Source organism: Hyla sarda, chromosome 3, assembly GCF_029499605.1.
Source record: "Hyla sarda isolate aHylSar1 chromosome 3, aHylSar1.hap1, whole genome shotgun sequence".
NCBI classification, from domain to species: Eukaryota; Metazoa; Chordata; class Amphibia; order Anura; family Hylidae; genus Hyla; species Hyla sarda.
This window is the reverse complement of record NC_079191.1, coordinates 80,262,686-80,278,231: the sequence shown is the minus strand read 5'-3', so window position 1 is coordinate 80,278,231 and position 15,546 is coordinate 80,262,686. Positions and strand designations below refer to the sequence as shown.

General features: G+C 43.2%; 1 protein-coding gene across 1 annotated transcript in view; it reads left to right on the top strand.

Moving 5' to 3' along the window:
- The window catches only part of EPHB1 (EPH receptor B1), a 324,736-nt gene that overhangs the window by 242,990 nt on the left and 66,200 nt on the right, over positions 1-15,546 (top strand). Inside the window, exon 6 of the mRNA XM_056564388.1 lies at positions 1,991-2,146. Within this exon, the coding sequence (XP_056420363.1) occupies positions 1,991-2,146 (156 nt within the window). The remainder of the gene's footprint in view (positions 1-1,990; positions 2,147-15,546) is intronic.

Sequence of the window (15,546 nt, the reverse complement as noted above, 5' to 3'; positions counted from 1 at the left end):
ACATAAGAATTTTGAGAAAACCGTCACACACAGGTACAGACACTATATTATGAACTACACTAACTTTACAGCACCTGTAGCATAGTGAAATAAAAAAAAATCCTGGAATACCCCTTTAAACTTGGTAGTCTTGTTTCTTATATGTCAATTGAAAATATTGAAATAAAGTAGAGTTTAGGGATGTCCCAATACCAATAATATCCACAGCCCGTCAGTAAAACAGTGAAGCCCAGACAGTTAAATCATACTTTACAATGACGTTGGTCTGGCAACAAGATGTTTAAAACTCCTGGTCAATCTCCTCAGCCTGTGAGTAACGAGATCAGGAGATGTACTGGAAGTCCCATGCAAATCAACCAGACTTACACTACAACCCCTGATTGTGTTTGTTATTTCTGGGCTGCAGAGATTGCCCAGTAGTTTTAAACATCCTGTCGTCGGGCCAACATCATGATAAAGTATGATGCAGTTATCCGGCAGGCAGAAAAGTTAATGTGGGGCAGGGAGAGGGGATGGGGCAGGTGAAGGAGATAAGATTTATTGAGGGCTGAGAGAAGAGTAAGGGGAAAGAGAAAATATCAGTATGGAGGCAGAGAGAGGACATGAAAGGGCTGATTAGTATCACTTCTGGGGCTTCATGAGAGTGGAAAAGCTGGGTGGCACACAAGATGCTTGTTCTGTTTAAACCTTCCCAATCTGTAAAGAAAAATGGCAAAAATGTTGTAAACAGGTAATGAAATACAGTATTTTTTATTGTTTTTATTTTATTATTATTTTTTATAATTAAAAAAAAAATTTCTATATCATAGTTTTTTTTCCCTCTCCCACAAGGTTTAGGAAGGAAGATTGAGCAAATGTCAGCCATGTATTTTTTTTTTTTTTAAAGAATAAAATGTAACCAAGACTTTTACTGTTCAGGAAACTATAGATACAATGCCTACATGCTCTTACTACTATGCTTCTTTCTTCTATTTCTAATACAACTACTAGTAGTAGTATGAAATACAAAATGGCCATATAGCTGTGGTGTCCAACCTGCAGCCCTCCAGCTGTTGCAAAACTACAACTCCCAGCATGCCCGGACAGCCAACGGCTGTCCGGGCATGCTGGGAGTTGTAGTTTTGCCGCAGCTGGAGGGCCGCAGGCTGGAAACCCTTTCCACATAGCATCACTAAATGTAGGAAGTGCTGTTTATTCTTTTATGATTTTAGCTCTAAGCTGCTTTTGCTGCTGCTACTAGAGATGAGCGAACTTACAGTAAATTCGATTCGTCATGAACTTCTCGGCTCGGCAGTTGATGGCTTTTCCTGCATAAATTAGTTCAGCTTTCAGGTGCTCCCGTGGGCTGGAAAAGGTGGATACAGTCCTAGGAGACTCTTTCCTAGGACTGTATCCACCTTCTCCAGCCCACCGGAGCACCTGAAGGCTGAAATAATATACGCAGGATAAGTCATCAACTGCCGAGCCGAGAAGTTTGTGACGAATCGAATTTACTGTAAGTTCGCTCATCTCTAACTGCTACGTCTATACGTTGCCATGAAGCATTAGAAAAATACTTCTGATGGTTATGTATTATGTATCTCAGCTATGGAGACGTATAAGGTAGGTACTTGCATGGTACTTGTAGGTCAATGCATAGTGTAAGGGTTGCAACAGATTCTGCTTTGTACATTAGAAGACATATCTACTGAGTCGCCGAACATGTTAAAGTGTTGACACAGTCAGTAAATCGGAAATCAATAGGGACGCGAGCAAACATATCCCTGACTGCCGTCTGTCAGATCCACCTGCCTCGATTCCAGATCTGACATTGAATGGAGGCAGCCGTCTGACTGACTGGTTATCTGCCTTCAGACACAACAGTCTGACTTTCCCTGACCTTCGGGTTGTCATCTAGACGTGGTGACACTTGGAAAATGTCTCATGATTCCTGCCGTACGTCATTACGTCCCTATGTAATGCAATGTTTTGTTCTTTCTTTATCTTCCAGCCTGTCCCGCCGGCATGTTTAAAGCTAACCAGGGCCTGGGAATATGCGCACCCTGTCCTACCAACAGTCGTTCTACTGCCGAGGCCTCGCCCATCTGTGTGTGCCGCAACGGATATTATAGGGCAGATAGCGATCCACCAGAGGCAATGTGTACCAGTGAGTATGAGGAATATTCTTACGCACTCACTTTCTTTTATATGTTTCATTGTACTGTCTCATCTTCATTTTTCTTATGGGGTCAAATGCTAAAGACATACAACTTCTATATATTAAAGGGTTGCTCCGCTGGAAATTTTTTTATTTTTTTTATTTTTTTTAAATCAACTGGTGCCAGAAAGTTAAACAGATTTGTAAATGACTTCTATTTAAAAATCTTTATCCTTCCAGTACTTATCAGCTGCTATATGCTTCGCAGGAAGTTCTTTTCTTTTTGAATTGTATTTCTGTCTGATCACAGTGCTCTCTACTGACACCTCTGTTTATTTTAAGAACTGTCCAGAGCAGGAGAAAATCCCCATAGAAAACCTCTCCTGCTCTGGACAGTTCCTGAAATGGACAGAGGAGTCAGCAGAGAGCACTGTGGTCCGACAGAAAGGAAATTCAAAAAGAAAAGAACTTCCTCTTAAGTACTGGAAGGGTTAAGATTTTTAAATAGAAGTACCGGTAGTTTACAAATCTATTTAATGTTCTGCTGGCATCAGTTGATTTAAAAAAAAAAAATGTTTTCCAGTGGAATGCCCCTTTAAGTCTATATATATATATATATATATATATATATATATATATATATACTAGCTGAGTACCCGACGTTGCCCAGTTTTTCCTTTCTAATCCTTGTTGGAGAGGAAATAACATTCTGGCATCAGTTGACTTAAAAAAAAAAGTTTTCTAGTGGAATGCCCCTTTAAGTCTATATATATATATATATATATATATATATATATATATATATATATATATATATATATATTTGGCCTGCTAAGATTTAAGATATTTACAGTAACATTTTGGACCTATTTAGATATATATATAAAAAAAACAGGATTAAACAAAAGCGAAATTTTGGATAATTTCCGATTCCCAGATGTTGGCGGTGCATTGTGATGGCCAATGATTCACAGACTGATTTGCCAATTGGCAAAACTCAACGTGGGCCACTTCTAGCCGTAAACCTTCTTGGGTGGTGGTGTCAGCCTCATGTCCTTGTTATTAATGAAGCAGCTGCTGGTTCTGCTAGCGCAGTCTACTCTATATAAGAATGTGTTATGTTAATGTATAATTTAGTTATGGCGGGTGTTATCTGCTGGTAGCGGGATAGTATAATATACTATGCCGGGTCTGTACTGTGCACGTTTGTCCGTGTTTTTGTCTCCGGTAGTTTATATCAGCCCCATAGGCCAATTTCAGCTTTGCTGATAATTTTATTTCTGACAATTTGTGAGAGGGGAAATAAAAGAAAAGCTTGTTCCCCTGCAGATGTTAAGAGGCTGTCTGGTGTTCCACAATGAAATACATTTATTATCTCTCCGGTAGCCCCTCCTGACCTCCTTTCATAGCTTTGTACATTTAGCAGGGAAATGAATTTACAAATTTGCCATCGAACATAACACCAGGGCCATCTTTTCTTCTTCTGTCCCAAAAGGTTACACCACGGCTTTCATGTAATATTAATGGCATTATTATTACTTTGGGACTTGAGCGAGCTCATTGCAGGTTAACTCTGAGGATGCTAAAACCGCTGCAGAATAAAAGGCTGTTTTTATAGAGAACCTTGTAATTGCGAAGCCATTTCAAGCCCTCTATGGAGCATTCCAGTCGATACACACAAAGTATACCACATGACTCAACCTTCCTTTCTCGCCAGGAGGCATCATCTCATTCTGGACATAGTAAGCGTCGTACTACACTGTTCACTGAGGCGTCAGTATCATCGTCTCAGGCCAGACAAGATATTGTATTACTATTTTGCTGCTACATGAAAGCAACAATGATTTAGTTGAAGGATAAAGAAACATAAGGTAACCTCAAGGTCTAAGAGCTTATACCTTATATACTTGAGTTTAAGCCGACCCTAATATAAGCCGAGGCCCCTAATTTCACCCCAAAAACCCAGGAAAAGTTATTGACTCGACTATAAGCCTAGGGTGGGAAATACATCATCCCCCCATGTCATCATCCAGACCCCCGTCATTAATACCCCCGTCATCATCCCCCTGTCATCATCCCCCCCTTCATCATCACCCTGTCATCATCCCCCCGCTTCATCATCACCGCGTGTCATCATCCCCCTGTCATCATCCCCCCCTTCATCATCACCCTGTCATCATCCCCCCGCTTCATCATCACAGCGTGTCATCATCCCCCTGTCATCATCCCCCCCCTTCATCATCACCCTGTCATCATCCCCCCTCTTCATCATCACCGCGTGTCATCATCACCCTTTCATCATCCCCCCGCTTCATCATCACAGCGTGTCATCATCCCCCTGTCATCATCCCCCCCTTCATCATCACCCTGTCATCATCCCCCCTCTTCATCATCACCACGTGTCATCATCACCCTTTCATCATCCCCCCCTTCATCATCACCCTGTCATCATCCCCCCGCTTCATCATCACCGCCTGTCATCATCACCGCCTGTCATCATCACCGCCTGTCATCATCCCCCCCCTTCATCATCACCGCCTATCAATCCCTTCATCAGTGGTCTTCAACCTGCGAACCTCCAGATGTTGCAAAACTACAACTCCCAGCATGCCCAGACAGCCGTCGGCTGTCCGGGCATGCTGGGAGTTGTAGTTTTGAAACACCTGGAAGTCCGCAGGTTGAAGACCGTCTTGACAACGACACACAGGGACGTTCCTGCGCAGGGACAGATGTCCCTGTGCGTCGTCGTCAATGCAACGTCACTAGTCCAGGGCCGGCCTGGAGAAGAGGGCCTCCCAGTGAAGATGGCAGCCCGGAACAACTAACCCTCCCCACCGGACGGTCCCTGCAGCATAGATGGCCCGGACCAGCTCACCCTTCCTTCCCACCGAGGGGAGGTGAGTAGAAAACTAAAGGGGCGTCTTAATGATGACGAAGGCCACAGTGGTTTTCACCCTGCGGACCTCCAGATGTTTCAAAACTACAACTCCCAGCATGTCCGGACAGCCATCGGCTGTCCGGGCATGCTGGGAGTTGTAGTTTTGCAACATCTGAAGGTCCGCAGGTTGAAGACCACTAAGAAGGGATTGACAGGCAGAGAGTTCACTTGAGTTTAAGCCGAGGGGGACGTTTTCAGCACGAAAAATTGTGCTGAAAAACTCGGCTTATACTTGAGTATATACGGTAATAAGAAACCACAAAAATAAAACTGATCAGCGTGACAGATAAAAGGCTGTCTCTTGGCGGCAAAAACTTCTTCTACAGAAGTTTTCCTCTGTATTTTGTCCTGCAGCTTATATAGCGCCACAATTTCAGCAGAGATGTACGGAAATTTATAAAAATCCAATTATGGGCAATTTCATGGGATTATCCAGCCTGTAATAATTAAAGGCCTCACCTCCACATAAGTCATTATTATTGGTTGAAAGGGGGTGCCAGGAGTCAGACCACCAATGATCTCATACTGATGGCCCTGCAGCCTCTTTAGTGTTACCTGTAATCTCTGTAGTTTTAATAATAGTGCAAGGATATTTTACATCGTCGCTACATATTTTACAGTGACTGCAAGGACAAGTGTAGGTAAACATGGAAGATGCTGCGGTGCATGCACCAGCACCGCCGCACCTTCTAACAGCTGATTACTAGGGGTGTCGTAAGTCAGACCCCTGCGGACTTATTCAGAGGAGAGGTTTATAAGTAGTAACCTTAGAAAAATAGACAAAACCACAACTTCAGTTTTAAAGCGGTATGCCATGAAAAAACATATCAACTGGCTCCAGAAAGTTAAACAGATTTGTAAATTACTTCTATTAAAAAAATCTTAATCCTTCCAGTATTTATCAGCTGCTGAAGTTGAGTTGTTCTTTTCTGTCTGACAACAGTGCTCTTTGCTGACACTTCTGTCTGTCTCAGGAACTGTCCAGAGGAGGATTGGTTTGCTATGGGGATTTGTTCCTACTCGGCACAGTTCCTGAGACAGACAGAGGTGTCAGCAGAGAGCACCGTGGTCAGACAGAAAAGAACAACTCAACTTCAGCAGTTGATAAGTACTGGAAGGATTTAGGTTTTTTAATCAAAGTAATTTACAAATCTGTTTAACTTTCTGGAGCCAGTTGATTTAAAAAATGTTTTTTTTAAGGCAAAAACAAAAAAATGTGTTGGATGTACAGTGTTGATAAGCCACCAGTTACAAACCCTGGAATGAGTGCAGAGCACATGAAAAACAATGGAGCAGCAAACAATTTCTATATTCTCTTTGTTGCATTCTTTTTGGCATATAGGGGGAGATTTATTATAACCTGTGCAGAGGAAGAGTGGTGCAGTTGGTTGACAACCGTTCACAAATTCAGAGTGAATGGGAGTGCAGAATGCCATAGAAGTCTATGGGCTTTAACTTGAGGCGGAATTCTGCAAGCGGAAATTCTGCCATATGAATAGACCCTTACTCTGCTCATCTGTGACAAAGCTTCACCCTTGGAGAACGGCTCGTGCCTCAGCAATCCATAAAACCATTTCTTCACTCTTCAATGTTCTCCTATCATGTTGCCCACTTAGTTTGATTCCCCCGTTGAAGCATCCATGTGAAACCTGTACAGTATAGTATAAACCATGCATTGGGGTTGAGGTGTACAACACAACAAAAATCTCAATAAAAGTTCAGAATGTTCCTGTAAATCTAGAGGATAAGCACAACCCTCAAAATACACAATGCTCACTAACAGGATAACTATGTATCATTCTGTTTCCTGCAGAGCATCTTTTTAAAAGGGGTACTCCGGCGCTTAAACATCTTATCCCCTATCCAAAGGATAGGGGATAAGATGCACGATCGCCGGGGTCCTGCCGCTGGGGACCCCGGGATCTTGCACGCCGCACCCCGTTAGAATCAGCCCCCGGAGCGTCCCCTCCCATAGGCTTGCATTGAGGGGGGCGGAGCATGACGTCACACATGGCGGAGCCTTGACGTCACAACGCTCCGGCCCTGTGATCAGGGCTGATTCTAACAGGGTGCGGCGTGCAAGATCATGGGGGTCCCCAGCGGCGGGACCCCCGCGATCAGGCATCTTATCCCCTATCCTTTGGATAGGGGATAAGATGTCTAAGCGCCGGAGTACCCCTTTAAGGTTGGCCTCTCCCTCCTCTCCTGACATACAGGTGACTCTGCAGAACATTAATAGAGATGGGATGATGTCTCAATCTATCTCATTGGGAAGGTGGGGTGTGCACTAGATTCTAGAAGAAAGCCGCATCTTGAAGAAACATCATGGGATTCTTTTCCTCTTTGTAAATCCTTAAAGGGGTACTTCGCCCCTAGACATCTTATCCCCTATCCAAAGGAAAGGGGATGAGATGTCTGATTGCGGGGGTCCTGCCGCTGGGGACCCCCGCAATCTCCCTGCAGCACCTGGCCTTCATTTAGAGCATCGGTGCAGCATCGGAGTCTCGTGACGTCACGACCACTCCCCCTCAAGGCAAGTCTATGGGAGTGGGCTTGGCGGCTGCCACACCCCCTCCCATAGACTTGCATTGAGGGGGTGTGGCCATGACATCACAAGCCTTTGCCCCGCATCGCCAGTCATCTGACACGGAGAGAAGTTCGCTCCATGCATCGGATGTTTAGGGTGCCGCAGCCTAAATCGCAGGGGTCCCCAACGATCAGATATCTTATCCCCTATCCTTTGGATAGGGGAAAAGATGTTGAGGGGCAGAATACCACTTTAAGTAAAATAACTAGGAAGTGTAGAACATTTAATGTTTTTGTAGCTATGCCTTTTAAGAATCACAGCTTAGGTTGGCTGAAAAATCCACCAACATATCTTTTTTCTAGCAGGATTTAATTTTCGCAGATACCCACAGACATAAAAAGTGAAGAAAAGTGAAACCTCAGAAAAACCTGACTCATCGGTCATCTGGCACGGCTTGCTTATATATAATTAGGTTTAATGGCTCGATGCTGAATACAGTCATTGAAATATACCGTAGGCTGCATGTTTCTGTAGTAATAGTGACAAGTTATATCGTGAAGTGGGCAGCTTGTTTAGTCAGCTGCGCCAAGATAGGTGGTAAAAATGACCTCAACCTCTGTTTCCAATTGAGAATTTTTTATTGGAACTTAACTATATGTCAACAAGTAATTTCCTAGTATAATGTGATTGTAACAAATGCCCTTATTAGATGGTATTCAGATGTAGCGTAGAGATTCTGTTATTCTAGATTCATTTTACATCATTTTACTGGCGGTCTAGGTCAGTAATATCTAATATGACCATTAGACTGCCAGTTACAATATTACTACCTTTTGTACTTATGTGAAGGCATGGACTGTGCGAGATCTCTGAAGGGTACCCTGTGGTATCTGGATGTCTGATAAGATGTCTGATCGCGGGGGTCCCTCTGGGTTCCAGCGGCAGTGGTCGTGATGTAATGTTACGCCCCCTCCTATAGAGATGAATGGGGTGGGGTGGCATGATGTCACAACCACTGCCACTGGATCCTGGTGTTTGTTCAGAACGTCGGGTGCTGTGGAGGGACCCTCGTGTTCAGACATAGTTTCCCCCATTCTTTGTATAAGGGATAAGATGTGTAGCAGCAGAGTACCACTTTACGTCCAATAAGGTATGAAGTGGGGCCTCAGTTGATCAGACTAGACGCTCGATCATATTAAAATCAAGTCAACACCTTAAATTTTTTGTCATGTTCCCCTCTGAGCAATTTCTGCAGTGTGGCTGGGGTATTATCCAGCTAATGGAAGCCACTGCCTTTAAAGGGGTACTCCGGTGAATAACTTTTTTCTTTTTTTTTAAATCAACTGGTGCCAGAAAGTTAAACAGATTTGTAAATTACTTCTATTAAAAAATCTTAATTCTTCCTGTACTTATTAGCTGCTGAATACTACAGTGGAAAGTCTTTTCCGTTTGAAACACAGAGAAATCATGAGCACAGTGCTCTCTGCTGACATCTCTGTCCATTTTAGGAACTGTCCTGAGTAAAAGGAAATCCCCATAGCAAACATATGCTGTTCTGTACAGTTCCTAAAATGGACAGAGATGTCAGCAGAGAGCACTGTGTTTCAAAAAGAAAATAATTTCCGCTGTAGTATTCTACCCCTTTAAGAAACATAATGCTCAGCTAGAGGGTACATGTCTAAGTAGCTTCCTAGTAAATGCTAGGACACAGGGTTTCCCAGCAGAATATTGCTCATATCATCTCACTGTCTTTGCCGTCTTGTACTCTTCCCATAGTGCATCCTTATGCAATCTCTTCTCCAGGTAAGGCTGGGTTCACATCACGTTTTCTCCCATACGGGAGCGCATACGGCAGGGGGAGCTAAAACGTCGCACTCCCGTATGCTTTCGTATGCGCTCCCTTATGTAATTCATGTCAATGAGCCGGCCAGAGTGAAACGTTCAGTCCGGTCGGCTCATTTTTGCGCCGTATGCGCTTTTACAACCGGACCTAAAACCGTGGTTGACCATGCAAAAATGAGCCTACTGTTTTAGCTCCCCCCTGCCGTATGCGCTCCCTTATGGGAGAAAATGTGATGTGAACCAGCCCTAAGCAATGCAAATGCACCAGCTGTCAACATGATGGAAAATACGATGTGATTCATTACACCAGACCACCTTCCTCCGTTGCTCCATGATCCAGTTCTCTCAGGCCAATTGTAGGCACTTTCAGCGATGGACAGGGGTCAGCATGAGTACAGTGACCATTTAAAGGGTTATTCCGGCTTTATACATCTTATCCCCTATCCAAAGATATATGATTGCAGGGGTCCCGCCGCTGGGGACCCCCGTGATCTCGGTGCAGGCCACGGCATTCTGCACCGGGCACTGCCTCTGAGGTGGGGATGAGACGTCACGGTCACGCCCCCTAGTGACGTCACACCACACCCTCCATTCATGTCTATGGGAGGGGGGGTGACAGCCGTCACGCCCCCTCCCATAGACATGAATGGAAGGGCGTGGCGTGATGTCACTAGGGGGCATGGCCGTGACTTCACGTCCCTGTTAAGTTAGCATTGACTTTCTATAAGCATCAGGCACCCATGACCCCCTTTTATATTTACTGGTTCTCATTACTTTGACAACTTTTAGTTGGTACTTACCACCTGCATGCCAGAAGAAGCCCACAAGACCTGCCTGGTTGGAGTTGTGTAGTTGATGCTTTGACTCCGTTATCTAGTCATCACAATTTAGCCACTGTCAAAGTCACTTAGGTCCTTACTCTTGCCCATTTTTCTGCTTACAATACATCTACTTCAAGAACTGACAGTCACTTGCTGCCTTTCGTGTCCCAACCGTGACAGGAGCCATTGTCACCAGATCAAAATCAATGTTTTTCACCTCACCTGTCAATGGTTTTAATGTTATGGCTAATCGGTGTATATGATGATTGCTAGGTATACATGTGGTATTGAAGGACTTTGAAGGTTAACATCAGAAAGCGGCAGAAATGATTGCATCGGCCTTCAGGAGGCCTGACCTGCATGATAACAAACCCCGCTAGATGGAGATGGATGTGTGATCATCTGGTGTCTGTATGTGCAGATTTGATCAATACAGGACTGTGACCATGCTATACGATTGCACCAACACCTTCTGTATATATTACAAAGCAATAATATAATGATTTCTTCATTATTTTCATGTGAATATGAGGTATTCTAGGAGTTAAAAAGAAAATGTCATAAGGAGAACACTCATAGTCTGCCTGGAAGAAAGTGTTGTCTTAAAGGGGAACTCAGGTGGAAAACATTTTTTTTTAAGTCAACTGGTGCCAGAAAGTTAAACAGATTAGTAAATTACTTCTATATAAAAAAATCTTAATCCTTCCAGTACTTATCAGCTGCTGTATGCTCCAGAGGAAGTTGAGTTGTTTTTTTCTGTCTGACCACAGTGTTCTCTGTTGACACCTCTGTCCATGTAAAGGAGGTGACATCCACAGGAGATGGTGATACCTGCTGCCATAATGTTCATTATCCAATTTCAAGGAGCATACTTTGTCATAACTATGTTAACGTATACCCTTCAGATACACGTATATGGATTGCCGATGTAGTACACCTTGGCACTAAGCGGTTAAATTATATTATTCCTAGAAGAGGAGAAAATAATGTCATTGCGTATTGATAGCTGCAGTTATTAACAATGTCATATACAATACATAATCAAACAAACTATACACTTCAAAATACCAAGCTCTCTGCTTGACCTCCCCGAATCCTTAGCTCAGTGCTAACACTGCTCCCCCGGTGAGGAGTGGCATTTAAACAGATCTATAAATCTACAATTCAGTAAAAATCTTTAATTTTACAATTTATGGTCAAACTGTAAAATTGCCATAGATATAATTAGTGCGGTCTATAACAAGCGCTGGCGGCAGATGTTCATCTTTATAGATAGCTGCAGATTTTGGCTTTTGGAAAACAATAAATTTAATAAAAAACTAAACAAAATGGTATTTTCTCAGGATTAGAACTCAGAATGAAGATAGGTCAAACTGACCATGGGTATTTCAGCCCTAAAGGCAATCAGGGTCCTAAATCCACTTTAACCCCAGGACTTACGGTGCAGAAGGTCCATCGCAGAACCGGTCCTAATCTGTAATAGACATAGATATCAGTCTTACTCAAGAGGAAAACAAGATATGAAATGTTAACGTGCCCGGCCTCTCAAACGGTGGGAATTCGACTTTCTAGTACTTGGTAACTGTGGAAACAGATTCTTGAGAGACTTACAAAGTGGTTGTCATAACGTGATTAAGTGACATGGTACTTGAATGGCATGGCTGCAACTATTAACTCTTATCGGCCCTGGTATGTGACTGGAAATCCAGGCTGCCTTAGTGTATATCGTATAAAAATGTATTCAGCTTGATGTATATATATATTATGGGGCACACGCTCTATGCTTGGACGGGCCAAGAATGGGTCAGGAAACTGCCATATTCTAAGGTACCTGACCATTAATTGTATAGTTCTTAAATCTTAATCTAAATATATATATATATATATATATATATATATATATATATATATATATATAAAACTCAATGTATGTGTGTATACAGTACCCACATTAGTGAGTCCACCCCTCACATATTTGTAAATATTTTACTATATCTTTTCATGTGACAACACTGAAGAAATTACCCTCTGTTACAATGTAAAGTAGTGAGAGCACGGCCTGTATAATAGTGTGTAATGTTACAGTTATTTCATCATGTCATCGTTGTCATATATACGAAAATTCAGAGTGAGCTGTTTTTTTGTTATTTTTTATTCTTTATCATTTTCCCTTTTTCTGTCCCACAAGGTTAAGTTAGGAAGAATGGTCAATGCCTGGCACTATTTAGCAGTAAATAATGGTTACATAGTTATTCATTGTAAAGTCTTGGAGAAACATAACAAACAAGATATATATATATATATATATATATATATATATATATATAAAAATATAGTAGCGTCCCCATTTGCGTTACTTCTTTTTTTTGTTATGTTCCCGTTACTCTTTGACAGAATAGCTCTGCATTCTGTACTATTTATACTTAAAGGTAGTGTACAAATACATTCATTTAGCCTTTTTACCTCCTTCTCCTTATATTCCTGCTCCTTTCCTCCCCCTAGCTCATTGCCTAGGATCCTGACCACTGCTCCACTCTAGAAGAAGTGGTGTGTGAATATATATATACAGTGACCCCCCGACCTACGATGGCCCTGACATACAATAATTTCAACATGCGATGGCCTCTCAGAGGCCATCGCATTTTGAAGGCAGCATCAACATACGATGCTTTTTTCTTATGTCGGGGCCATCGCATAAAGGGCTATCCGGCAGCGCTGACTGCTTCAGCTGCCACCGGATAGCAGTTTACGGTGCCCAGTGTGGTCCGCTGACGATCACTTACCTGTCCTCGGGGCTCCGGCGTGTCCTCTTCGGGATCCCCTGCATGGTCGGCGCTCTCCACCGTCGTCATCACGTCGCTGCGCACGCCGTCCCGTCATCCAATAGGAGCGGCGTGTGTAGCGACGTGATGGCGGCGATGTAGAGCGAGGATACTGGGGAAGCAGAGGCCTTTCCAGAGCGTCGGGAACACCCGGGGACGCGGCGACAGCGATGGAATGCGACACCAGGGCAGCGGTGATGAGCGGTGACTGTCCGGAGCGGCGGGGACAGGTGAGTACAACTTCCTATGCCAGTGGTCTTCAACCTGCAGACCTCCAAATGTTGCAAAACTACAACTCTCAGCATGCCCGGACAGCCAACGGCTGTCCGGGCATGCTGGGTGTTGTAGTTTTGCAACATCTGGAGGTCCGCAGGTTGTAGACCACTGGCATATACTTTACATTGCACGGATCCCTCAACATACGATGGTTTCAACAAACAATGGTCTGTTTGGAACAGATTACCATCGTATGTTGAAGGACCACTGTATATTCTTATATGCATGGCAAGCAATGAGAAGCTAATCATAAGGGGTCTCCCTGCTAGGACCCCAAGCAATAAGCTATAATCTGTATGGTACCAGTATCACAAATGCTAAGAAAACTATCAACTCTATCTGTATTCTAGACTATTTTTTCTTAGAATTCAGAAGTCAGTATAATATGCTATGATCTATTATACAAACCCATTTATGACTTCTGATATTTACATTTCATTTCCAGTATAAAACTCTATCAGGCTTCCCGATGTACCATGCCAAAGCTGTGGTGCCCCATCATTACAATAAACAAGTGCTACTAGTTCTGTTACCCTTTAACCCAATGTATCCATCCCTTTTACACATTTTGATCTTGTTCCCAATAGAATTTTTAGCGGCACGACCTAGACAATCTTTTTTTGTGGTCGACACATTTTCACATATACCGTTCTGGACCCCAGGGATGTCAGTACTACACAAACTACATTAACGGCCCTTAACAAAGTTCAGGAGGACAGCCTTTCTTCAAAGGGAGAGGAGGGGGAATCACACTGTGGCACTTGAGTGTAGAAATAGAAAGAGTTCAGAAAGTCAGAAAGTATAACTTTATTGAGTGGGTAGTAAATGCCTGGAATAGAATCCCAGAGGAAGCCTTTGGTACAAGTAACAGAACGCAATATAAAGCCGCCTCTGTGCCAGCAGGAATAAAGATCCATCTAGATCCTTATTTTATTCGACATTGTCTATGATTTTAGAAAGTCACCCATAAAAACTATGGGGGAGATTTATCAAAACCTGTCCAGAGGGAAAGTAGCTGAGTTGCCCATAGCAACCAATCAGAACGCTTATTTTATTTTTCAAAAGCATTTTCAAAAATAGAAGAAGTGATTTGATTGGTTGCTATGGGCAACTCAGCTACTTTTTTCTCTGGATAGGTTTTGATAAATCTTCCCCTATTTCTTTTTGATGGTGCCACACTATTTTCCAAATCAGTTAATCTCTTTCATGGTTCTTTTTAGAGAGGCCTAGTGCATGATCTTTAGTAGTAATGAGAAAAACTCTTCAGTCATATCGGATCTTAAAGGATTTTTCCAAGTAAATATGGTTGTAGTACCATAGAGATAACTTAAAGAGGTACTCTGCCCCTAGACATCTTATCCCCTATCCAAAGGATAGGGGATGAGATGTCTGATCGCAGGGGTCCCCCGCGATCTACCTGCTGCACCCAGTGTTTGTTCAGAGCATTGGGTGCAGTGCCGGAGGCTCATCACGGCCACACCACGCTCGTGATGTCACAGCAAGTCTATTGATGGGGACTTCATGGCTGTCATGCCCCCTCCCATAGACTTGCATTGAAGTGGCGTAGTCATGACGTTACGAGCGGGGCCTGATCGTGACGTCACAAGCCTCTGCCCCGCATCGCCGTGACCGGCACAGAGCAAAGTTCGCTCCCTGCACCTGATGTCTGGGGTGCCGCAGCCGAGATCGCGGGGGGTCCCCAGCGGCGGGACCCCCACCATCAGACATCCTAATCACTATCCTTTGGATAGGGGATAAGATGTCTAGGGGTGTAGTACCCCTTTATATCCTGGCATTTAAACCCTTTAGATGCCATAGCCAATAGGGACTTTTAGCATCAAAGTGGATTTACATTTTCATCCCGATGGCATACCCCCACAATTCATCCTGCATACAGTTACGTAAAATAAATCAAACTTTATTGCCTTAAGCAGTTAAAATCTCAAAGATCTTCACTTGCCACAGTGGTTAGGCCATTACATTATGTGAAGAGGCAATAGCCTATAGAGCAGCCACATAATTAATTTTATGTAAGGTCAAAGCAATGTTTTTTAGGAGGACAGGTTCACTGATGTAAATGCTCCTGATGTGGATTGTAATGTTTTATTTCCAAAACATAAATCCATTTCAACCTATTCTTTGTAATTTTTTCAACCCATGCACTTTTTCGAGGCCTTAAATAA